The following is a 25,413-nucleotide window of genomic DNA, read 5'->3' as shown; positions in this document are numbered from 1 at the left end:
TGTTTTATTTTACTGAGCACAACAGTTTCTCCCAAAAAATTTTTTTTTAGTATGATTTACTAATAGAATTTTGTTTTCAGATTTTGCACACATCGTTTCCAGTGTGATAAACATTTTCAGAGGTTGGTGCCCTGAGGTTTTTCTTTCAGAAAAGAAACCCAGTTTGACTGAACTAATCCTCTAAACACAACCAGGTCAGTGTTTTTGTTTAAAATGAGCACTTTAAGCACGCTCTACATTTAAAAAAGAAAATCGTTATTATGTGCACGCGCATTCAATTGTTGTCGTAAATTGCATGTCTAGATATATGTTCTGGTCTGTAAACACTGTCTCTTTGAATTTTGCCTCTCAGGTTTCAACAACACTTTATTCCATCGGGAAAATGGCCTCAGTTTGTGGTAAACTATTAAGCTTAACGTCCATCAACGGAAAGCCAGCTAATAGCCTATTTCCTTGGAGATCTGGAGCGGCCATTTACAAGAACGAGTTATAAGGCAGGGTAAGTGACCTCTGTTCTCCTTGCCTATAACAAGATAATGCACAGACGCATTACCACATGTCTACCTCAAGTGTGTTGTTATGTGGAGTGGAGATTTATGAGCCGGGGAATGAGATTTGGAACATTTCTGAAAGATTATGATGAATGAAGATGCATTTGAAACCACGTGATCATCCCTCGCCCCACGCTGACCTTTAGCTATATATCGATTAGATGTGCAAGCAGCAAAATCTGTGGGATAAACACATGTGTGTGTGTGTGTGTGTGTGCGTGTGTGTGTGTGTGCGTGTTCGCAGGCGTGGGCGAAAAGCTTTTGAAGATTGATAAAAGGCTTCGCTGGAATGTTTTACAGGGCATTAAGTTTCATGATAATAGCCTCAAATTTCTAAAAGCAGAAGCAGTGTGACTTTCTTCACCCACCAGGAGAAAAGCTTTTAATGAGTCTAACAACCTCTTTTCTTATTGTAGACTTAGACAAACGTTAAAAGGTTAGTGTGACTAAAGAAATGTCAACGATGAAGAGAAAAATGGGCACTGCAGCAGATAAAAAAGGCCTTTTATTCTTGTAGGTGTTCTTTATTTTATATATATGTTAATTTTATATATATGTTATAGTTTGGGGATTTTCTTTTAAACTGTTATCAAATGAAGTACATAGAGTTTGTCTAGGGCAATTAGTGTGTTACGTCTGTCCATGACAGCATCCATAACCCCAAATGTGAGAGCCCTTTTTGCCTAAGCTTTAAAAATCACAAGAGGTTGCTTAAAATATTTGACCACAAACCGCGATATTCCGTCAAGAAGCTGCATCATCTTCAATTTTAACATATTCTGTTCACATAAACCAATGTTTTGACATCTAATATACTTTTGATGTGACATACAAAAGCTCCTGTAACAATGTGTCTTATTTTGCCTCACTGGCGTATCTAAAGATCCCTTTTTTGCTCCGCACTCAGTGTATGAGTGTCCTCTAGTGGCTGAGTTGTTATAATCTGAATTAGTTAAGAAATAGTTCTAAGCCCCCATGTCAAGCTATTTAGATGGTCAATGAAGAAAAACTGGATCTAATTTCATCAGTGTAGACTGAGACTCTGCAAGGCGCTATGTGTCATTCAGTAATATTTCCAGTTGAGGTTGCCGCATTAAGTAACATTGTACAAATTTCAGTGGATGTCACTGGATGTGAGGTATGTGTTGGGTCAGTAAGTGGCAAAGCTGCTCTCCTCTCCCTCCTCGCTCTCTGCTGGGCTACAGCTAGTTCTCCACATCAGAGGCCAACATGAATGATCAGGCTAGTAAGCGTGGCAACCAAAGACGATGGATAAATAATTTTTCTGTAATTGTAAGTTGCTTTTCCGCCATAAACACATTGAGCAGCGTCTAAACGAGGGTGACTGACAGTGCTAAGACCTTCCTCCTGGCTCTGATTGGTTGTTTCTGACCGGAAGCTGATGGTGATAGTTTTAACAAATATGTAAAGAAAAAAACAAACAAACAACATACTGTTTATAAAAGTTAAATGCAGCAGTTTGAGCAGCTCCAGTCAACTGATCCAGCATTATACTCCATGTACCTGGATCCTGTTTGTAAGTTTTTGTTCAGTTATTTTTTTTTTCATTAAAGTCTGCTCTCCATTTGGGTCTAATGATCAGACCAAAAATCATGACACAAATTTGATTAAATATAAGTAAAGCCAAATGTCTGGCTTTAGAAAAGGCGTTTCACTTTACTGATGATTTGTCATCTTGCAGAGAGGAAACCTGATATACTCACTATAATCAATAAAGAAAAAACTGCCAACATCAATGTTGTGTCGTAAATAGTCTAACATATCCTAATGAGCAGCTATCAGATATAATAATATCTGCGTTATTACAACTTGAAACCAGAAAATGCCTGAAAACCGTATCAGTAGTAAACACCAAACTGCAACATGCCAGCCAGAAAACACGACACCTACTAATCATTGCCGTTTCTCCAAGAAACGCTGTGTTGTCCACTTAAATATGTCCAAGCCTTGGGGTTTGGAGAAGCACGAACAGATTAAATGTCCCACCTAAGAGGAAGCAGGCGTTATAAAGAAAGAGGAGAAGACTCACTTTCCTCAAAACAGATGCTCGAGTCCCGAGGGGGTTCTAATAAAAGAGAATTAGGATTCGAACCATTAGGCCCACTTCCTCTACCTTTAACCTTCAGGATGCAATTCAAGCAAACATAAAGGAAGACATACATCAAACGTCTCAAGTTCTGTTTCCCGCCTTTTGGGGAACACCTATGAGCGAGGTTTAATTTTCATAAGTACCAGCATCCAGAGGCTGCCATGATTCATGTTTTATAAGAGTTATACATTAGAGCCCAGCACACCTCAGTGCGATTGAGGCTCCAGGACCAGAGTGTGTGGGCACAGCGATGGTACACACAAATACAACACGGTAAAGGAAAACAGCCAAAGAAAAAAGAAAGAAGTAGATATTTAAACACATCCAGCAGAGGTCAGTTTCAAGACTCGGCCATTTTTATTGCCCACACACCCACGCCCACGTACTGAACATCATTAAAAACAAAAGGGCACCGCTGAAACAATGTAGCAATCTGCGATGCAGCCGACTGAGACAGATTTGTTGCTGAAAAGGCTGCGCTGCACGAATCTTACCAGAGAAAAGCCTCATTTTCACGCAATTCTTCACCCATAAAAATGTGGGATTTGATTGCAGTTTCTGTCCGGTATTTTTAGTTCCTGTGTTTGAACACTGCAATTACTCAGTTTTTCAACAGGATGTTGGCTTTGGCAGGCATAGAATAAATGGGAAGTTTTCATACTTTTATTTTTACAACCAGATCGATTCTGTAAATGGAAGGCAACATATACGTCGATGTTTGAAAATATTTGCAAATACAATTGTGCAAACATTTTTGTTTAGATCTTTTTACAATGGCACAGCTCAATGAAGTTCAGTGTGACTAATTCCCTTTTGAAGCAAATGTCAATGACCTCTGCGTAATGTAGTTTTATGTAAGGATGCAAAAAAAACTGATATGGCTGAAGTTCACATTCCTGTAGGACAACAACCCGAATCGTAAAACCAGAGCTTCATTTTACAAAATATTAGAAGATATTTAATCAATAATTTGTGCCAAGGCTTGAAATTTGCTCACAGACACTCAAACTAGGCCAGAACAGTTTTGCAAAGAATTTGGAACCACATTAGTCTCTAGACATGCAACTCTGATCGAGACACTTCACTAAAGACTTGAGGCAGCAACACAGGTGGGAAATATTTATACACAGACTCAGGGGAGACAGCTTTCACTTCATAATGACGATCAGCATTTTTGTCTACTGCATAGAATCCAAATAAAATACAGTGACGGTTTTGGTTGCAGCATAACAAATCGTGAAACAGTCTGAATATGTTTGCAAAGGCATTGTAAATTGATTCACCTCAAAGGCTCCAGAGAATTTGAAAATATTGGACTTTCAGAAAACACCTCAGGAGAACACAGCAATGTTTATCATTATTTATTTACTTGACGTGCAACCAAAAAAGGGAACAAAAGTCAAATATTTACTTTTCTGCATTTTCTCATTCATTGTAATCTTACACCAAGCTGACTGTCAGTTAGAGACGACACTTGTCGATTTTTCAGTGGCTTTGGGTTATCGCAAGTCACCTCCGTCTCAAAGAGAACATTTTGCCGATGGTTGGTGAGCCACCTCCACAAGTACTCCATCTTCCCATCACACTCCCAGGGGTTCCCTGTCAGAATTATCTGCACAGAGGGATTAACCCCATCCAGCAGGCCTGCAGGGAGGTGGCGAAGCTGATTCTGATTCAGCAGCAGAAGCTCAAGGTTTTGAAGTCTGTGTAGGAGGTTCACTGGCAGATCCTGAAGCTGATTCTCCTGCAGGTACAGGTATTTTAGTTGTAGATTATGAGCAAATAATTGAGGTTTAAGGGTTATTAATTTGTTCCCAGCCAGATTTAGCGTCTCCAGGTGATGCAGGTTCCTGAACACGTCGGCGTGCAACTCTTGAAGACTGTTGCCGTCCAGATCCAGGGTCTGCAGAAGGGGAAGTTTGCGAAGCAGAGCGGCCGAGAGGCTTGTCAGATGGTTACCGGACAAATCCAGATAGAGAAGGCTGCTGTTGCCAGAAAACCATGCTGGGTCGGCTTCCGGCAGCTGGTTGCTTTTCAGCACCAGGTTGCGAAGCGAGCTGTGACTGAACACGTTTGCGGGCAATTTAGCTAGCTTGTTTCCTGTGAGATCCAAAGTGTCCAAGTGGGATAAGGAGACCAATAGATCTGAGGAAAGGTTTGCCAGATTGGTGTGATAGAGCTGCAGCTTGTTTAGGAACGGCACAGCGCTCAGATCGCCAGCAGTGACGCTGCTGAGGTGTGTGCTTTGGATGGATATTAGTGAGGTGTTGGTAGGAAAACCAGTTCTAGGAAAATCTGTGAGGCCACCTTTGCTGCACACCACCTCAGCAGCTGAAGGCTCAAAAGAGCACGAGCATCGATCCGGACACGAGTGAGCACTTCTTCTATGGTAGTCAAATTCAGCTAGTGCAATGAAAGTGACAAGGAGCAACAACTTCATCTCTGCAGGGAAACTCTGGAAAACAAAATCACTTTAAGAATAAATCAACACTTTATTGTATAAATGGTTCTTGTTAATGTATGCCTACCTGAAAAGAGCAGCAGGAACTCGACTCCGTTCAAGTCTGGACTGTTTTTCACACAAGGCTGAGCATATTAGGGCAGTGAATCAGGATGAAATGTTGCAAAAGGCAAACAGAGCAGAGCAAATAAAGTGGTTACTGTTTTCTTGTACTTTGTAACAGCAACAATGTTGCTATGCAAATCAATATCTTCTCCTTTCTGTCTTACAAAAACCTTTTTAATGCATATATTAATGCAAAGGATTTCTTTAAGCATGCATATAACTGAAAGAAGAAAATCCAAAACACGTCCAAGGCTGATTCACTTATATGTTTATTATAAAAGAGACGTGTGGGAAGAGGTGATAATGACATGTCACTTAAAGCCTTGCTACTATAGTCACATTCAATCCAGGGTTGAAATTCAACAACAAAAGACAAAATGGTCGCATTCCTACCTTTTTATATTGTCAACATGTGAAATGTAATTTATTAATTGAAGCAGAAACAGGTGGGATATTTTCTTTTTGTTGGATTTCAGAACCTCTGTCAAGCACTTAGTATTGATAGAAACCCATCCAATACCATTTTATGGTCTTTGAAAAGTCCGAAAGAAAAACTAAAATCTCTCATAAAAAGGTTTTAAATGGGACCAATCGAAACCCAATCATGGCATGCTGAAACAATTGCTCAAAATTTTAATAGAAAAGGAACACGGCTAGATTCAAACTTTTGCACTAAACAAGTAGCTGCAAACTTTCCTAAACTATCTTTGCAAATTTCAGTCTAGTCCTGTCGAGCCTTTCTGAGAAGAGTCGAAGTCCAAAGCGACCAAACAACTCTCTGGAGTAAAGGCAAATGTAAAACGCAAACATTCAAATGTCTGCAAAAAGTTTTTTTTTTTTTTTTTTTTTTTGGAAAGAAATTTTAAAATGTCCACAAGTCATCGTATTGCTTTGGTTGCATCTTTATCCATTTCCTTTAAAAAAAAAATAAATAAAAATCTTCAGTGCTTGCATTAACAAATGATTGATGACTATATGTCCCTGCCCAAACAAAAACAAGCTAATGGGAAATCTTAAACATTTAAATCTTATTGATATAAAACATTTCTTAAAGGGTAGCTACAGAATTAACAGTAAGTTTATTTTACTGAAATGTCAGGATGAGCCAAAATCTCCAATGCATCAGCAGATAACTTTTTGTTCAGATTAGGAAGCCCCAGTGGCTAAAGCTAACAGCTAACCCAAGAGGAAAAAAGACCAAACCAATCTTCTGCATCTCAAAACTAAGTTAATTTAGTATGTTTTAAATAACTGTTATATTTGCACTTAAAAATAAAATGATATTCTGTTTTTGCACACCATCTTGGCCAACAAGAATTCAGTGCAATTTTATACAGAAAACAATGGTTATTTACTTCAGAAAAGAAAGTTGGTGGTGCGCCACCAATGACCTTCCAGTGTTTAAACATGCATGAAGAAAAAAAACATATAAAATGGTTCCAGAAGACATACAAAAAAAATAAAAATAAAAAATCTGGCAGATTTTTAAGATCAATAAAAGTGTTCACTTGAACAACTGTTAACTTTTTACATCTTTTTATTCTTGTATTACAGATACAACATAACTGTAATATAAAAAAAAATATACACATTTTGTTTTCATTTAGGTTTCATATAAAAAGACTAATGGAATAGCACAACACTTCTATTTCCCAAGTAATCATTTTTTTATATGACCAACCAAACATGCTTTGATTGCACCGTCATAAACCGATGTGCCATTTCTGCGATTAGAGACATGTTAAGGACGTAGAACTTTGCTTCAGACGAGCCAATATCTTCAGCTTCTGTGAAATTAACAGCTTATACAATTTAACAGGACCTCAGTCAAAAAAAAAATCATGAATTAGCCCTTTTATACACCTAATTACAGTCAGAATCAGGAAGGTTGAGACCCGATGTTCAGATCGTTTTCTGTAAGGGAAATTACCGAGCGCCCTGCGAGAGACTCAGGCAATGAACAGGTGATGTTGTCTGCCAACAAAACCTTCTTCTTGTTCCTCTGAAGCCACCTCCACAGGTACTCTGCTTCCCTGTCACAAAGTAGTGGGTTGACAGACAGGTCCAGTCCACCTTCCTCAAGGGAGCTCAGCGAGTCAAGGAAACCTTTGGGGATGCGGCTGAGCTGGTTGTCATCCAGACTGAGATGTGTGAGTCTGGCGAGTCCCTGGAAGAGGTACTGTGGGAGTTTGGCGAGCTTGTTTTGAGAGAGCAACAGAGAAGTGAGGTTGTGTGTGAACTGGAAAACAGATGCATCCAAAGTCTCAAGCTTGTTGTTTTGCAGGTTTAGCCTCTCGAGTTTAGTCAGATGGTCCAGGGAGTTTGGTGGTATCTTTTCCAGTCGGTTGTTGGACAAGTCAATATTCTCTAGGTGAGGGAGCCTCTGAAGCAAATCAACTGGGATCTCTGTTAGATGATTTTCAGAGAGGTCCAACCAGGTCAAGCTGCTGTTATGAGGAAGCCACTTTGGATCTGCCCGCTTAATCTGATTGTTCTTAAGAACCAAGTTTCGAAGTGGAGCATCGCCAAAGACGTCTACAGGCAGATCACTCAGCTCGTTTCCGGTCAGATCCAATGTATGCAGCTGAGGAACGCCTCTGAGTAAATGAGACGAGAGGCTCTGAAGCTGGTTCCCGTACAGATGGAGCTCTTTCAGAAGTGGCGTTGCTTTGAGGTGGTGTTCTGATATGGAGGTGATGTTTGTCAGCTGAATTGTCAGCATGGTGGTGTTCTCTGGAAGACCCGCTGATGGATACTCCGTCAAAGGAACTTCACTACAAACGACCTCCACACTTGTGGGGTAGCATTTGCACAAAGCTGGACAGGAAAAACTGCTGTGGCAGAAGAATGCCAGGAAGAGAAAAGCAGCAACACAGAACTTCATCGCTAAAATAAAACAGAATGAGAACATGGCGGTTTAAATACCTGGAGAGATATTGCAAAATGAGTGATTGCAAATAAAACTGTTAAGAAATCTATTCTAGTTTTCACAAGAAATTGCTCAGAAACAAACAAAAAAAGACTTACTGCGGTATTCCGGTTAAGGATCAACTAGACTGTTCCAGTAATGGTCACTTGCAAATTGCTGTCATTTAAGGGGTCAAATCCTGTGATCTAATCATTACTTATTGTGTAAATAATGAAATGTCCCTGCACAGTCACTTTTCAAGGCTATGCACAGTTGCAACAGAGTTGCAGGGAAAGTCCAAACCCGTGAAAAGGAGTATTTTTCAGTCCGACTGAAAAACTACTGAAAAGGTGCAGAAAAGGTCACACAGCAAGGGGGGAGATTTAAAATTAATCTGTCGGAAAACTGGTCATAACTGAGTCTTTCGGCAGGATAATGATCCAAAACAAATGGCCAAATCAAAAACACAAACTGTTAATCAGAATCAAATTGAAGCCTCTTTCATGTCCAAAGAAAACCTGAGAAGACGACATGAGAGAAGACGCAGGAATCTGCATAATCTCTACAGATCGTCCAAATAGTAATCGTCAGAAATCCATTCCAGACTTTTCCAACATTGTGAAATCTAATAGAAGAACTGGTGTCATATTGGAACAAGGTGGGGGGTTCAACAAATATTTCTCAATGTGGGATTTCTCTCCCCCCCTCCACTGAATAAGCTAAAATTGTGGGATTCAGTAGAATAATGTCAGCTTATTCTACTGCTTTAGACACAGTCATTCATTTTAAGGCTTTTATATGTCCAAGAAGGTTCAAATATTCAGGGAGGTTGTTTAAAAACATCACTAGCATTTTCTGCAGCTCTTATTTGTATTTTTTTTTCCTTTTTTGCAAACATTGCTTTATACTTCTGAATGTTCTAACATAATTGCAGTTCTCTGTGCTTTTGTTAAGCCTTTTACATAAAACATTTGAAATATTTGCATAGCTAATTGGATCCCATTTATTGCTCAGTAAGGCAATCAATGTTCCAATTTTGATTTATAAATCTGCAGTTTTTAGGTGAAAAGAAAACGTGTCCAGCTTCATGCCGAGAAACACTGAAACCAACGAAATGCAGAATTGATCTCAGTTGAATAGAAACCGACTGGTTTAAAAATGCAGATGAAGAGAATTCATAATGAGGAGACAGTCGGCAGGTCGAGCAGGTTTCATCTGCTGGTAAGTTATCCAAATTGTGGAGTCACGCTCATATTTAAAACCTTTGACATGGGATAGGATTTCAGCATTTGGGAAACCTGGAGAACCATTACATTATAGATAGTGAGAGCCAGTTGGCTTTAGGGGTTCTGAAAGATTTACTTCAGACCAGCCCACTCAGTCCTCATGCACTTGAGAGATACAAACAGAAGGATCCTGGGAAATTTCACAAATAAAACAGCTGCTCTAAAATACATCAACAGATATCACTTAATGATATAATTTTATTTTCTTATGAAATTGGGTGGAAATCATAAGATGTTGTCCAAGACGGCTTTAAATGCTACACATATTTTAAAGCATCTGATGCAGAAGAAGAGCATCACATCTTTTTAACTTATAAAAATTAAGTAAAAAAAAAACAAAGATGCATCATCCTTCTGCAGATCAACTGTCTGCCAAGTTTTCAACTAATAGCTCTCTGGGGTCAACATAGATTTTTTTTTTTTTTTTTTTTTTTTAAGATTAAGCAAAATAAATAGAGACAAACTGTCTTTGTGACAGACAGACTTGTAGTAGACTGGTGTTAAAAAGTGCAACATTTGGATTCATCATACATTTTTCTCAAATAACCACTTGGCTCAAATTATACACACACTCACTATTATCTGATGGAATATTTGACCACTATTCATATCAGAAATGTCTGGGCTCATTTAAAGTGCCATAATTTAGATTTTTTTTAAACCAAATATATATTTGGATTAAGTGTCCTGATGGAACAACCTCATCCAGGTTTCAACCTGAGGAAAAGAAACTAAAATGATCAGAAACCACAGAGGCACACCGTGCTGGAACCAGCAGCAGAAACGTTTTTACCACATTGTGTTCTTTGAATAAAATGTGTTGCATAAATGCTACATTTTTCTTCTTGTACATTTAACTGGCTCTTTATATCATGGACTCCCCCATGAGACCCTCAAAAATAAGTCATCAGGCTTTGAAGTAAAACACGAATACACAAAATGCATCCTTGCAAGTTTTGTATGTTGTCTTTTTAATGTCCTGAATATTGAGCTAAAAGAAGAAATACATTTCACATTATTCCGTAATGCTGTGATGGCTATATTTAGTGTGATAAAAACAAGTCCAGGACATTAAGGCTCAAAAAAAAAAGAAAAAAAAAAAAGGGGTATAGGCCCTCCCTCTCTAAAACTCTGTTCATACATTTACAGGACACCCTGTATAATGTGCCGCTACAAAACCCATACAAATGTAACAATCATGTAATATCAGCTGTGCTTTTAGTGTTCATAAAGAAGCAGAACATTTCACAAACGATTCTGAATGAGTCCATCGGTGAATATAAAAAAAGGCAGTCTCATTATGAAGATGAGGTTGAGTTCCCCCTCATCAAAAATGACAAAAAGCATCCCAGTTCTCATGACAACAGCCACTTAATCTGAATCTGTCATGTGTTTTGCTATTATTTTCAGGTTTTTTTTTTTTGTGTTCTGTACTTTTCACGTGCAGGCAACTGGGTCCAGACAATCCACATGGATGAAAACACAGCCGGGGTTAACTGGAAAAGAGAGATGCAGAAAAATAAATAAATTAAAAAAAACAGAATAATGTGAGAAAAACTTGAGATGCAACCAGCAGAGTGGCAAGAAATCAAAGGCAACGCCCACACGAAATCCACACATACAAAAACAAGGAAGCTACCCTGCATCTAAACCCATCAGGGCTGTAAAACACACACAAGAAAACAGTCAAATCCAGGGATAGACCGTCTACATGTTTGCAATTGTGAGGATGTTGTCCCTTTGGTGAAGACTTGAAACATGCGGAAAACGCCGCCTACAGGGTTTGCATAAATTCTCTAAGCTTAAAGTTACACACTGTAATGCTTGTTTTGCACTCGCCTGTTTAATTTAGGGATTACACAAAAACATGCTTCAGATGATAAATATGCCTCCTGGACTAGATTTTCACACGGTTCTCATGCAGAGGTGGAGTTACCCTCTGACTCTCTGATTTCAGAAGAGAATATCATCATCATCATCCATCGACCAACTCCAGTCTTTCAGGTCAAACTCAAGCAGCCTGAAACAATGAGGGTTCAGGGAATGACATTTTTTGTTGGTGGCAATACTTGCCAGTCACCAGGGGGCAGTGTGGAGCAAGGACAAGCTTTTGGGTGACTGTGCATGTACATGCTGCTTGGTAAGTGTTAATTGGCATGGCAGCACAGCAACAAAGCAGGCGTTTGGGGCTCACCAGGCTACTCCTACTTACAGTCTCCAAGTGTGAGAAATTTTAGAAATGTGAGGGTCAGAGGTGAGGAGTTCAGGGGTCAGTGGAGGATGATACGGAGCATAGGGCCAGTGCTGCAGGATGAAAGCCGGTTAGGGCGTGGTTGAGATGATCAAGCTTCAATACAGTACCCCCAAAAAATGTGATTAGTGACTACGCCAATAGGTCAGGAATAAGTGTGTTTTAGTGCCGCGTTCAGCGTTTTGCATGTGAAAATGACTCAGGAAGCCTGCTGAAAGCAGAAACACTCTGTCCCGGCAGCAGCTTTTTTATGGCACAATAAAAGAAGAAAAAAAAAAAACTGCCACATTTTAACTACACAGAAGGAATGTTTGGACATATAATGCGTTTGCAAACGAAGATATTCATTGTTCTTACTCCGTCTGGAAATGTTTGGAATTTTATTTCAGTAGAACCAGAATGGGAGAAGAAAGTATGGAAAATATTTTCATAATTTATTCCCCATCTCGTTGTCAAAATGTTGTGTCCTTTCTTTCGCCCTTGCTCCCTTCTTAATGTCCTATATTTATTCCTCTAGTCTAGTTCTGTGACCTTTTCTTATTTGTATACTTCCCTCCCTTCAACTTCCCTCCCTTCATTCTTGTATTTTCCTTCTTCTGCCCTTTTAACCTTGAATCCTACATGTCTGTTTTATATATTCTTTGTCCTTTTCTTTCTTGTATCAAATCTTATTCAATGTTGCCCTTAATTCCTTCCTCCCTTGATATTTACTCAATCGTTGTTTCCTTCCTCCCTTCTTTCCTCTGCTCATTTCATTCCTTGCATTTTTCCAATCTTTTCTTTCTCTCCTTACATCGTTCTAACCTTTTTTATATCCTGTCTTGAGTGCAGAATTTTCTTTATTCTTTCCTTTGTATTATTTCCATCCTCAATTGTGTTCTTTCATTGTGTCCTACCTACCTCCCTCCGTCCTTCATTCCTTCTCTTCCCCCTCAAATTTTTATTTAATTTCACATTTCTTTTCCCATGTTGTATTTCCAGAAATATCTGCCATGAATTTATAATTTACTTAAGTTCTTCTTATTCTAAAACTATGTGCTACTCTATGGTGGTCATTCACATAATTCCAGTTAATCAGATCGAAGTTGATGGCTATAATGTTTGTGCCCCTCACCTGGACTTGTCTGACGTCTGTGGCTGTCTGGTGGACGGGATTTTGATGGCGCGTCGGTGGGACAGGCGAGGCGAGTCCTTGGGGGAAGACTCTGGCGACACGTGAGGAGAGGTGTGTGGCAGGGATTCACTGGGGCTTCTCCGTGCTACCGGCGGAGGACTTAGTGTTGGGTTTTTCCTCGGGATGCGCTTGAGGAGGTGTTTGACCCAACGCTGCTGTTCCGTCTGGGAGCTGGTCAGCAGTAGTAGCTCTTTGGCAGTGGACATGTCGTAGTTCACTAGGGAAGATTGACGATACGAAAAGATTCAAATTGAGATCAAGACTTGAGCTTTTTATGCTTTCTAACCAAGGTCTTTTCAGTCCAAGATTGGAAGAGAATCCTTCAAATTAATTGTTTGAAACTAGTTCAATGGGGATGACTACACAAAGATTTTCAAAAGAGCTTGTTAAAGGAGAGGAATGACACCTTTGCATGGAGCAATAACTTCTTCTTTCTTGTCCAGATGGTCTTTGTGGTACTTTGTATGGCAGCGGCGGCACTCGAGGGCCGCCGGAGGCTTGAAGACGTTCCACAGGGGCCGCACACAAACCTCACAGCTGCAGGGCAAGTGGTACATGGCGCTGATGAACTCATGACCTTTGTGCATGATACAATTGGATCGTTCGTAAGGTGCGGGCTCCTCCCCGGCCTCCTGGTCGCGTTTGCTCTCACCCTCATTGGCATACAAGATCTGAAGGAAAACAGGGAGGCCATGAAATGTGGTGCAAAAAAAAAAAAAGAAAAAAAAAAAGGATTTATTTGATGATAATATTATGCACAAGATAAACCTGGATAGAAAGTTAAGAAATCAGAGAATACCTGGAATATTCTAGGGATTTCTTTGACGTCTGCTCGGTAACAGTCAGTCTGAGTGATGGGTCGAACGTGGAACAGCTTCCTGAAAGGAGGGAAGGAATCAAACAGTTAAGGAAAAATTCTCCGTCTTAATGTTCTGGCACTTATTAAGCAGAAATGGTGTTGAGAACCCAAAATGACACGACAGTTTAGCCTGATTTAATGTCAGACAGTAAAGATAAAGCAGTGTCAGTCAACTTGTTCATGAACACTTTCATAAAAGTGATTTATATTCAGTCTCTGATCCTACAGAGACCAATTCCTGTAGAATCAGAAGTTACACAAGAAACTTGCCAGAGCCAACTATAAAGTCCTGTGATGACATTTTGGAGAACATTTTACAGTTTGCTTTCAAAGTGAACCCGAGTGGACAGCAAGACCTCAGTAAAATGTGAGATGCATTTTTTTTTATTATTTTTTTTAGTGCAGGGTTATGACAACATCTTGAGAACTCACTGAATCCCTTAACAGACCCATGAGGTGCTAACCACTGTGACTCCAACAGGCAGCAATGTGCCAAACTCGGTGACTGAGGACTAGACAGAGCAAAACCTATTAAAAATGCTGCGTGAAGATATTCTAATCAAGTGTGCATGATGTGTCAGCCTATCAGTTTGGAAGATATTATATTAAGATTTTATGCATTTGTATTACACATTTCTGAAGATTTTTGGGTATAAGTTTTTATTGTTTATCTATAACCCTTGAATGATTTGGTATTGGTAGTTAAAAAAAAAAGAAAGAAAAAAACCTAAATGTTTTTGGCACCATTGGTCTTTTGACAGTTGCCAGACAGGACACGGGGAGAGTTCCAGTATTGATAATATTGATATCAAGTATCCATATCTAGATATGTGCTCAAAAGACACAGGCTGTCAGGGGTGTGGTAATTTTTTCATGATTTTTTTCCAGCGTTTTACCACCATCCCCAATAGATCCTGAAAGTAATCCTTGTTTATTAAGAGTGAGTTAGATGTTGAGCTTTCAGTGACTCACTCAATGTCCAGGGTCATGAACGGGTTAGCTTGCTCTTGGTCCGTCTGACTGTTGTAAAACAGGATTTTCTTACTGCTTACGACGACATACTGCGAAAGAAAAGAAAACAAGGATCAAATACTGCTGAAAAGTAAGAAAACACAACCCTTAAATGGAAGAAAACGCTGTTGGACTGATTACTTTTTTGTCCCAGCCAAATCGCTTTGTGTTCTTGGAAGGAAGGGAGATCCAGCCCTCCAGCCTGGAATCTGAAGAGCAGAAAAAAAAAAAAAAAAAAAACAGGAAGATGCTGGCATTAAAAGGACAGCCTTCAATCGTTTGAGTCACTTAAAGACCACCTTGACATTTTTAAGTGTTTGTGGCATTTTCTTCCAGAAAGGCACTCATTATTCTGGGAGGAAATGATTCAATGCTAAAACAAAGGATCTAGAGACAGGAAATCCTGCTTCCATGCTGTCACGGAGCGCAACAGCTTGATTAGTAAGGACGATAATATTTACAAGAAAATGTACACGCAAAGCAAGGACGGGATTTTGGTAGAGAAAGAAGAATTAATCCTGATCCTGGAAAAAAAATCTCAACATTAATTCAAGTCCGTCTCAATTTCAGGACGGCTCAGCCGTGCCATGCTGTGAGTTTTAATGTGTTCCGCAAACATTAAAAGTCAAACGAGGGAGCGGATTAGCTGCATGAAAGTAGTGACAATCTTGAGGACAGAAATCGCTAAAAACAATTTTAGCAAAAAAAATAGGGTTGCGGGGTTCAGTCTTCCACGCCATGCAGGGTCACCTCCGGCTTCTGGCTCACGGGACTGCGGATAGGTCAGAGCCAGAGGGCGCTGGCAATGCTCCTCAGGCTCATCGTCGTCTTCCTCATCCTCTGACTCGGAGTCAAACAGAGCCCGGGCCGAGTGAAGGTTGGGCCGAGTGTCGACGCGGACAGATTTGTGCGTGCGCTGGTAGGTGAAGGACATTGACTCGGAGGTGCGAGAGTGAGTAATGCTCACTGTACAGGAGCACGAAAGCAAGCATGTGGTGGGGGGGGGGGGAGGAAAAAGAAGCATTGAGAAAGAAGTGGAAGCAACTAATAAAAAGAGGAGGAATCCATGCAGAAGTTTGTCTAAGGGCTAAACAATGCAGTTTAAAACCGTGAAATATGTAGCGACAATTTCAATTTGAGGAGCCTACCTGGGAATCCGTCTGCCATTTCCAAATCGTTGATGCTGCTGATGCTGGTGGAGTCCAGAGAGTGAACGCTAAGGGACGTGATCTGACACCGAAGCCGCTCGATGTCGCTGTCTTTACTGTCCAGAGCCATCTGCAGCTCCTGGCGCAAGTGGGTCTCTTCGATCATCGTCTGTCCACACAAACACTCAAAGCTGAATTTGGGTACATGTGAAGTTGACGTACAGATTTCTCGTAATTTAGATCTTTTTTTTTTTTTTTCCCCTTACGCTCAGTTGATCCAGAACAAACAAATAGTGATATAAACAAAGTTTCTTTTTTATTTACTCTATCGTTGGCTCAGAATTTAAATTTGTCTGATAAACTTTTTCACATCACATCATGGGCATGAATACTACAATATTTTGGTTTAGTTACTCTTGACTTTGGCCATTTTTTTTGGATGAACTGATAAATTAAAAAATGTAACCTCCATAATTTTTTAACAATTGGGTGCAAAAGGTTTTCTTTAATTCACACAAGTTCAAATGTCATATGGACACAGGATCAGATATACTTGCATACTCCCACTTAAACTTAGATGATTGTCTATTAGTGAGATGCAGGGATGTAGGAGTTTGCGCATATATTTGAGCTTATATGACTACATTTTGTAAAATCTGCTATAAATTCAGACGGGAATCCATTTCTGGTTTCGAAAAAAAAAAAAAAATCACTCAAGCTTTATATTTTATTATAAATCTGTCCTGGAAAATAACTGCTGAGACGCACGACCAAAATTAATAAGTCAAGCACGAGTATGATGTGTGGATTTAAACTTCTGAACTGATCTGTGACAATCTTGGGTTCAAACCTAGTTTATTCCTCTCTTGTCCGCATTGCATTCTACCTTCCTTGCAAATAAAGCAACGTTGGTCTGCATCCTGCTCTGCAGAACAATCTGACCAGTAAAAAGAAAATGCATCTCTGTTTGACGTGTCAGAGCAGCAGATGTTTTCTGGTAACAAGTTTATATTCTGGGTGTATTTTGGGCATCGTGGGTGCACTGACCGCCTGTATGTCATCCAGCTCCTTCTGGTGGTTGAAGATGTAGCTGTCAAGTTTCTCCCTCGCTGCTTTCAGCTCCAGCTGCAGCTTCCTGTTCTCCTTCTCCTTCTTGTGCATCTCGGAGTCGACAACTCGGACGCCCCCTCGCCCCTTCTCCTTCTTGTGGTGCATCACCTCAGCCAGCTTGTTCACAGCCTGGGAGCAAAAAAAAAAAAGGAAAAAAAAAAAAAAAAACACAAGCTGCAGTAAAACAAAGCTCTTTTTTATGGTAAATATAAGCCCGGGGAATAAGCGGGGAGGGTTGCAGGAATCGATGCTGCTGTGAGAAAGGGAACTTTTATGCTTCTTTGCAGATGTCCAGAGTTCAATACAAGCCCGTAGCGTCGAGTTATTCTTAACAAGAGATGGCATAACATGGAGGTTGTCTATTTTTAACTAGAAAAGGGGAGAAAATATACATATGGTTTTCAGACCCATGTAGGTCCACACACACCTGAATTTTCAGAGTCCTTTCACACTGCACTTGTTTTTCAAAAGTCACTTTTAGACTTTCCAGCTCCTTCTTCATCTCTTTGGCTTTTTGCAGTTCTGTAAAGGCAAACATACATGTAATTTTAGTAGTTATAAACATATTTTCTTCAACACATTAAATCACATAAAAGAAAACCAGATGGTGACAAAATAGGATGATTTTTATCTGGGCAAACTGGTCTAAAAAACAAAAACATCAATAACAAAAAGGTTACATAAGGTTGCTGGATATTTTCAGTAAGTCAGTGATTAACTGTCGAATGCTTAAATGTAAATTGGCTTTTTTTCTCTCAAATATTAAGATTGGTGAAACTTACTTTTGATAGATTTTGTAGAAAAAAATAATTGTAATGTGGTGCCCATAACCTTTTCAGCAACTGAAAGGAAATGTTGTAATTTGTTTTACTGTCTGAAGGATTTTTGAGGTGTTTGAGTTTTTGTTTTATTTTACCATATAACCTCCATCTTGTCATAAATTTGGTTTGACAGGTAAAACTGTAATCAGTGCAAAAAGTAGAAAAAAGTGTTTTGTTATTTGTAGCTTTGAAATAGACGTTGGGGTGTTTGAAGTAGACCAAGACAGCTCTTACACCCGTCGGCTCAAACTGTCCGTTTGTGGACGTTTATTCTGCCCGGTGCTCATCAGCACAACGGGAGTCTCACCTTGCTGCAGGTCTTTGAGCTGGTTGTTCAGCTCTTCTTTCTCATTGGCCAGGTTGGCCACGTCCTCCGTCAAAGTTCGGTTGGACTCCTCCAGCTGAGAAAGAAGACGGGGGAGACGTGAGCTGATTCTGGCCACAGACAACTAATCTGTAGAAGTTATTCGAAAACAGAAGTCTACAGGAAGCAGAAAAATTGACGGCGACAGAGACATGGAGGTGCTTGCTGGCTGCTGATCATATTGTACAGATTTTAGATTGAAGCGCCAGGCTATAGACCGACATTTCATACACAATGTGTAAGTGTAGCAGCTATTTAGCATCTTTTGCTTTCATGCCATCGCGTTTTATGTTACTGGTGTGACTGTCAGCACTTTGTAGTTGAAACTAAGCTGAATATTTTACATGCAAATAAGAAATGTGAGTCATGAATGCAAACATTAGTCAGAGGATTCAAGTCTCTTTCATCCGAGAGTTGCAGATAACAGAGTGTTACGTTGAAAATGTAAACAGACTTTATATTAACTCAATGAAAAAAAAAAATCCTTTAGAGATAAATATCCAAGCCTTTTCCAAAATAAATCATAAAAAAAAAAAAAAAACCTATGCCGATCCATAAGGTTGATATTAATGGTATCAGAATAAAAAAAAAAGTGATGAATAAAAAATTTATACATTCTCCAATAATCTGTTGTAGTTAGCGTTTTCGTTAATGGAGTGTGTTTGTGAAACTATTTAAATTAATTAATTAGCTCCTTTTACAAATTCAACCAGGTAAATCTCCTAAAGCTGAATTTGTGCATAACATATAAACCAAAGAATGATTCTTAGAAGAGTTTGGTAAACATAAATAAACTACATTTAAGGCATTCAAAAAAGATATTTCTTCTGTGCAATTTTTATTAAACTGTTTAAACTAATTAACCTTAGCATTTATTTTAAGAAAAAGTGTTATTTGGTGTAAATATTTTCTGTATGATACGGCCAAGTCTGCGAGTGCCGAGACCAAATACAACATCATTCTACTGTTTACTGCCAAAGTCCAGGCCATGTGACCGTCTCTCACCGAGTCGATGGTGGCCTCCTTCTCACTCAGCTCCTGTTTGTGTCTCGCCAGCATGTCCTTGATCTCCAGCTCCTTCATGATCTTCTCCTTCTCCAGAAGCGAGTACTGCTCCTCGGCGATGGAGCGAGCCAGTTGTTCAGAATCCGCTTTGGTCAGACTGCTCTCCAGCTGTGCTGCCAGAGAATCCCTGATCGGGGGGCAGAAACACGTGGAACCCTCATTAAGCTGGATAAATCTTTGAACAGAACTAAATCCCTGGCATCATTATGCCAGTTAGAAATCCTCCGCCTGTGGCGAGTCGGAACATAATTAATCAATGACATTTTTGTCATTGACAGGTCTTCGAAAGAATGCTGAACCAGCTTCTTTAAACAGTAAACTTTTCACATTTGGGACATCTCCAAACACCCATGATGGCGTAAAAAAAAAAAAAAAAAAAAAAATAATCTGTTTTTTGGCTGCGAGACGAATTCATTGGGAAGCAAAGACACTAATCTGGGAAGTCTGCTCCATTGTCAAACGTTAGATAATAAAAGCTTTCTAGTTTTGAGACAAACATCCCATAAGAGCTGAAATCTTTCACATTTTGCCACATTGCTGCTGCATATTTCAATGTGTTTTATTGAAATTTTATGAGATAAACTGACACAAAGGATCTAATAACTGTGAAGTTCAGGGAAAATGGAACTACTTTAAAAAGATTTTGGCAAAAAGGCTAAATTAGAGTAAAATTCACAAATGTGGTAGACCTGTCACAATAAAAATATTGCAGGATGATAAATTGTTCCAGAACATTAATATTATTAAATTGAGATGATTTTCAAGCAATAATAGTAATGGCATAATAACGCAAGGACACCCTTTTAAGGGTCAACACCCTTTCATTTCTAACAAAATTGTCTGTCAAAAAGGGGGCTAGCTGAGACCAGTGCACCAGACTGAAGCCTTTCGTCATCAAGGTTTTGGTAGAAAGAGAGAGACGCAAAAAAAATAATCCATCATGCAAATATGGATTATATAATTTTATGTCCAATTCACACATATTGCTTTGGTTCGTTCAGAGGTTTGTGTCCGAGTTTGATGAAAACTGACACTTTCACAGAGGATTGAAGTTGTTTGCTGTTTTAAATTTTTTTCCATCCTTTCTCCAGACATCTCAATGTTTCTTACGGAATCACGAGATATATATATATATATATTTATTTTTTTCTGTTGGAACAGCTGGATTATTATGTGAATGTTGAAAGCAGTTGAATCTTGACAGGTACAGTTACCTCTCCTCCTGGTATTCTGACAGCTGCTGCTGCGCCTCTTTATACATCTTCTTCTTCTCTTCGCATTCATCCTTCAGCTCACGAATCTGTGTCTTGTAAAGAGTCTATGGGAGAAAAAAAAAAAGCAAAAAGTTGCAGTTTTTACATCGCACATTAGCGCTTAATGATGCAGATTTATGATATATTTTTTTCCACTATGCTGAACATTCATGCTGTTGCCGACTGTAAAATATTCGGCTGTCGCTACTGTTTGACAGATGCACTAGAAAAGGAGAGTTACTGTGAAATACTGCTCTGCCTCCAGCTGGTCCTTCAGTTCCTTCAGCTGGCCATCAGCCTCTTGCTTTTCCCTGAAACGGCACCAAAAATCTGTCAATCACAGGCGGAGGCAAAGCTGAACACGAGAGCCGAAGCAGCCAAAAAAAAAAACATGACAGACATCAAAGCTGCAGCACTGAGCGCGGTCGCAAATTGGGCTCCTTCTGAAATGCTTTTGAGCCTGACCTGTGTAGCTCCTGGTTCTGCTTCTCCAGGCTCTGCTTCATGTCCAGCAGTTGGTTGAGTTCCTCTTTGAGCCGTTTCTCGGAGGAGGCGAGCGCCGACACCTGCTGCTTCTGCGCTTTCAGATCGGACTGGCTCAAGCTACGCTTGCGGGTCTCCTGCTCCAGGCGGAGGGTGAGGTCCGTCACCTGGACGCACAGGCAAACAGAACGGGGCCGTTAGGTAGAGAGAAACTTTAGCTGCAGAAGAAAAAGCTCAATTGTATTCTGCTCTTATCCAACTGATTTGAAAAACATTTGTTGTCAGTAAATGGGCCAAACTTCGCCCTAATGGGACTCTGTGAGGGTTATTTTATACACATTTATTTAATCCAGCTACAGCAACCAAAAAGTCATGTGATGGAAAATGTGCCCTGAATACATTTTAAAAATCGATTCAAAAGTATTAATAATAAATAAATGCATCAAATATATTCACAATAAATTCTTTAATACAATTTGAATCCATCATAGGCTAAAATAGTTTCATTTAAAACATATTTTTCAAATAATGTCAGCATTTACAGACAAACTTCAAAGTGCCATAACATTTTTCAAATAAAATATTTCCTTATATTTATCATTTAATGACTTTTTAATAAGATATGGATATGCACTCTTTTCGTGTAAAGGAACAGGCATGTTTTCTACATTCATCTCCTCTTGTCACAGGCAGACTTTGAACAGCTCATGCATTTCTACGCCTCAGAAAAGTTACCTCTTCAGAAAGTTTCTCCTTTTGTGTCTGCAACTCCTCCAGCTTTTGCTCTGCTTGCTTGTGATCACAGTCTAGCATGGAGTGCTCCTTCTTCAGTTGCAGCAGTTCTTCTTCCACCTGCAGCTTCAAGTTGCGCTCCTCCTGCAGGGTGCTCTCCATCCCTGGAACAAAAGAAACAAAGCCAAAAAAAAAAAAAAAATGTTGATGGGATCAGTAAACCTTTTGTGCATTTACAATACATTTGCATGTAGCACTAAAGGCTTATGATCAGCAAAGTACTATAAGATCAAGTTGAATCTCATGTAATGTCTATTATTTTGCTGTAGTTTAGCAAAATAATAGACATTATTTTGCTAAACTACAGACTTTATCTGCTTACAATCAAATTTACACCTGTAGACAAATGTAAATATCTAAACGCTCTAAAATGCGTTTAGAGCGGGTGTGTTAATTGTTTCCACACCCGAAAACAATTAACAAAAAAAATAAAAAAATAAAAATTCTAATTAAACACATTTATTGCTTTTTGAAGTAGCTTTTGGAAATAGCAGGATAGAAACCAGGTGGCTAGAGATTAAAAATTTAAATATGAATAAATAAATAAAAAAAATCTAGGCCTTACTGGGAAAACTGATCAGTAGAAATAGTGACAGGAAAAAAGAAAAACAATTATAATTAATAATGTGCTTTTTCTTCCCCACTTCAATAAAAAATGTTTACATTGAGTTTTTTGTATTCAAATTTTCATAGGGTGACATTTTGCTCCTACAATAAAATATCCATTAATCTTAAGGTGTTTACAAATTCTTACCATGGCTGCCAGCACATTTATCAGCATCTGTATGTCTATTGATCTTTCTGCTCACCTTTTAAGGCCTCAGATTTGGCCTCCTCGATAGATTTGTAGACTTCGCTTTTATCTGCGAGTTTAGCTTTGGTAGCCTTATGCTCTGCCTCCTCCTGCTCCAGATTCTGCTGGAGGGACTTGAGCTGGAACGTCAGGTCAATCTCCTGGTTGTTCTTTTCCTGCAATCAAAGCGTATATGTTAAGTTTTTTTAGAATAATGACTTTTACACCGTAAAGTCTTTAATGGAGGAATATTTTACACTTAAATACAGTGAAAGTGATTGGGAGAGAAGGAAATACCTTTTCGAGATTATTTAGCTTTGTCTGTAGTTCCTTTTTTTCACTGTTGACCTTGGAAAGAGAAGATTTCACCTCCTTCACTTCGTCTTCTAGGAGTGAAATTGTTCCTGAAAAGGAATGATGTAAAAAACAATAAAATTAGCAGAGAGGTGGTTAATATTTGTCTAGAAGTGAAGCAACTATTTTGACACAAACGTGCAACAATTTAACACCTGGTCCGCCTATTTTTGGACATTCCCTGTGTGACAGCTCATGTTTGGCCTAAAACACCCAAAATACGGCACTTTATGTTTGTTTTCCTTTTCTTTTCCATGAATCGACCCTAAAGGAGACTTTGACCAACGGAAGAAAACACGCCAAACAGGTAACACTTTATCCTAACAAATTCCCCTCTGACCTCAGAGGGCGGTCTCTCTGTGTTACAGAGACCATGAAATTTAAAGCCACCTCTCAAGAAAAAAAAAAGAAAAAAAAAACCTGCAATGTTCTGGCATCTTGCTTCACTCTCCACCTCCTTCAGCAGATGTTTCCACCAATGATCCAATATTTCCCAGGGCTGATTCCAAAAAAACGATTCACATCTAATTCTCAGTTCAACTGCACACTCCAAGTTATGTAATGTCTTTCTTTTTCCTTGAAGAGATGTTTACTTCAGGAACACACAAAAATCTGATTACTTTTAAAAATCTAGATCAGGGGGTGGGCAACGCCAGACTCCTGCAACTTTTAGATGTGTCTCAACTTCAACACACCTGAGCCAAATAATGAGGTCGTTAGCGGGACTCTGGAGAACCTGACTGCACTTAGGAGGTGATTCAGCTGTTGGATTCAAGTGTGTTGGACCAGGGAGACATCTAAGAGTTGCAGGACACCGGCCCTCGATGGACCAGGATTGCCCACCCCTGGTCTTGATCATAATTAGTGCGACGAACGATGAGTTAAACCGTCTGTTCAGCTGCTTCTGTGTCTCACCCTGCAGGTCAGCGAGGGTCTCCGTCTTGAGGTTGTGTTCTCTCCTCTCCTCCTCCAGCTCGACTTGCAGCCCCCTCATCTGCTTCTCCTGCTCCGCCTTGCTCGCTTCTAGTCCGCTGCACTTTTTCTCCATCTCCCTGAGGCTGACTTCGAGGCTCTGGGCCTGTTTCTGTGCCTCCGCCTGGCCCCTCTTCAGCCGAGCCACCGCCTCCTGCTCACCCTGCAGGGCATGGTTAGCCTCGTCGAGCTACAGGTGAGGAATAGATTAAGTTAATTCTCATTTAGCCTAAGAGGCAAAATGTTTTCATTATAGCAGCAGATTTAGTAACATATTTCAGAACAGGATAGAACACAAATACCCTTCCATCTGTGATGAAATGAATGTGAAGCAGCAGCAAAGTGACAGGAAAAACAGAAGGCGGCAAAATCACACAAAGGTAAAAATATAAAACAAAAAATAAAAGTTTTTTTTTTGTTTGTGCAGTCTTGGAGTCTATTGAATCAGTATGAAATCTAAATTATTGTTAGAGGTGGAAATCTTGATTATCACAAGTAGGAATAGGCCATTATATTTTAATTAAGTCAGTGATGTCATGCACTCCAACGACTTCTAGAAGGGAAACAGGCCCACAGCATCACAGATCTTCTGTTAAGCTAAACATTAGCTTTATCCTCTGGTGCCACCTGTCATGCAGATATTATGGTCATTTTTATCACTAAAATGGAATGTTCTCCTGTATTCCACATTTTAAAGAGCGACTAAGAAAACTTTGTCATGTCCAACTTACAACCCTGAGCAGCCAAGTCACACAAAAAGCATATACATATAAATACAACCGGCAACAATGAAGGTCAGAGACAATGCTAGATGTATTTAGTAAGGTTGAATATCAACTTGCATTCAATCATATGCATGGGGAATATTTGGTTAATTACACATGATACAAACGCATAAAAAAAAAAAACTTTGATGGCAAGTTCTTATTTTTCTGCGAGAAAAGCGAACCATGCTGTGGCGAGTAACGACACAGAGTTTCCCTCCTCACCTGCTTTTGCAGCTGGATGTTCTTCTCATTGGATATTTGTGAGTGTTGGTTCCTCTTCTTCATGTCCTCCAATTGGTCCCTCAAGTTGTTCACTGCAAAAACAGTCGAGAAGGACGTTATTCAGATTTTGAAACAGACAAACCCAGTGTCAGATAAAGGTCGCTGGGCGCTCACACTCGTTTTCCAGGATGCGCTTCCTGTCTGCCTCCATCTCCACCTTGCGGAGGTTCTCCGCACTCTGGTGCTGCAGCAGGGCTCGCTCTCGTTCCAGCTGCCTCATGGAGGCTTCCACTTTCTGCCGACTGTTCATCTGATAAAACAGGAAGGCAAACTTAGACCTACTGTGTTATACGAGACTGGGTTAGAGCGCCTGCAGGCACTTCTGAGTCCATTTTTTACCTCCTTATCCAGTTCATTGACCAGCTTGTCTAAACGATTGGTGGCATTTCTGAAGATAAAAAAAAAACTGATTACAGATTTTGCATTAAAATATAATATAGAGATTTAAAAACAATTTCCTTGACATATAAACACTTGTTAAAAACACATTTGA

The 25,413-nt window shown here is 39.6% G+C and overlaps 3 protein-coding genes across 6 annotated transcripts in view; all 3 read right to left on the bottom strand.

Annotated features, from left to right (window-relative positions):
- Positions 1-4,007: 4,007 nt before the first annotated feature.
- Positions 4,008-5,404, bottom strand: LOC106920668 (uncharacterized). The gene is made up of 2 exons (XM_014991820.2): positions 5,190-5,404; positions 4,008-5,116 (listed from the first exon to the last, which is right to left on the bottom strand). Exon 2 carries the CDS (start codon positions 5,099-5,101, stop codon positions 4,091-4,093), a length of 1,011 nt encoding a protein of 336 aa, XP_014847306.2. The 5' UTR covers positions 5,102-5,116; positions 5,190-5,404; the 3' UTR covers positions 4,008-4,090.
- Positions 5,405-6,746: 1,342 nt separating this feature from the next.
- On the bottom strand, positions 6,747-10,212 carry LOC106920667 (uncharacterized). The gene is made up of 2 exons (XM_014991819.2): positions 8,255-10,212; positions 6,747-8,113 (listed from the first exon to the last, which is right to left on the bottom strand). The coding sequence occupies exon 2, from the start codon at positions 8,109-8,111 to the stop codon at positions 7,107-7,109; it is 1,005 nt and encodes a 334-aa protein (XP_014847305.2). The 5' UTR covers positions 8,112-8,113; positions 8,255-10,212; the 3' UTR covers positions 6,747-7,106.
- Positions 10,213-10,368: 156 nt separating this feature from the next.
- The window catches only part of LOC106920666 (rho-associated protein kinase 2-like), a 34,821-nt gene continuing 19,776 nt past the window's right edge, over positions 10,369-25,413 (bottom strand). For 2 of the 4 annotated variants that reach the window (XM_088002042.1, XM_088002043.1), the window contains 21 exons: positions 25,260-25,308; positions 25,035-25,170; positions 24,861-24,952; positions 23,815-24,061; positions 22,843-22,949; positions 22,562-22,721; positions 21,696-21,856; positions 20,943-21,127; positions 20,719-20,788; positions 20,439-20,542; positions 19,165-19,351; positions 18,103-18,196; positions 17,402-17,496; positions 16,912-17,103; positions 15,865-16,033; positions 14,858-14,925; positions 14,678-14,766; positions 13,646-13,724; positions 13,253-13,517; positions 12,787-13,063; positions 10,369-10,917 (listed from right to left, as the gene is read on the bottom strand). In XM_088002042.1, coding sequence (XP_087858168.1) covers positions 10,914-10,917; positions 12,787-13,063; positions 13,253-13,517; positions 13,646-13,724; positions 14,678-14,766; positions 14,858-14,925; positions 15,865-16,033; positions 16,912-17,103; positions 17,402-17,496; positions 18,103-18,196; positions 19,165-19,351; positions 20,439-20,542; positions 20,719-20,788; positions 20,943-21,127; positions 21,696-21,856; positions 22,562-22,721; positions 22,843-22,949; positions 23,815-24,061; positions 24,861-24,952; positions 25,035-25,170; positions 25,260-25,308 — 2,830 coding nt within the window. In that variant the 3' untranslated portion in view covers positions 10,369-10,913. Of the gene's footprint in view, positions 10,918-11,245; positions 11,442-12,782; positions 13,064-13,252; positions 13,518-13,645; positions 13,725-14,677; positions 14,767-14,857; positions 14,926-15,864; positions 16,034-16,911; positions 17,104-17,401; positions 17,497-18,102; positions 18,197-19,164; positions 19,352-20,438; positions 20,543-20,718; positions 20,789-20,942; positions 21,128-21,695; positions 21,857-22,561; positions 22,722-22,842; positions 22,950-23,814; positions 24,062-24,860; positions 24,953-25,034; positions 25,171-25,259; positions 25,309-25,413 lie in introns of those variants that run through there. The other 2 variants (XM_088002045.1, XM_088002044.1) reach the window with 2 other exon arrangements.

Source organism: Poecilia mexicana, unplaced genomic scaffold, assembly GCF_051168715.1.
Source record: "Poecilia mexicana isolate PSO_F unplaced genomic scaffold, ASM5116871v1 scaffold_21, whole genome shotgun sequence".
Taxonomy (NCBI): Eukaryota; Metazoa; Chordata; class Actinopteri; order Cyprinodontiformes; family Poeciliidae; genus Poecilia; species Poecilia mexicana.
This window is presented reverse-complemented; position numbering and strand designations above follow the sequence as displayed.

What these genes read in the sequence shown, in the direction of transcription:
- LOC106920668 (XM_014991820.2), bottom strand. Translation starts at nt 5,101, where the DNA reads ATGAAGTTGTTGCTCCTTGTCACTTTCATTGCACTAGCTGAATTTGAC.
- LOC106920667 (XM_014991819.2), bottom strand. Translation starts at nt 8,111, where the DNA reads ATGAAGTTCTGTGTTGCTGCTTTTCTCTTCCTGGCATTCTTCTGCCAC.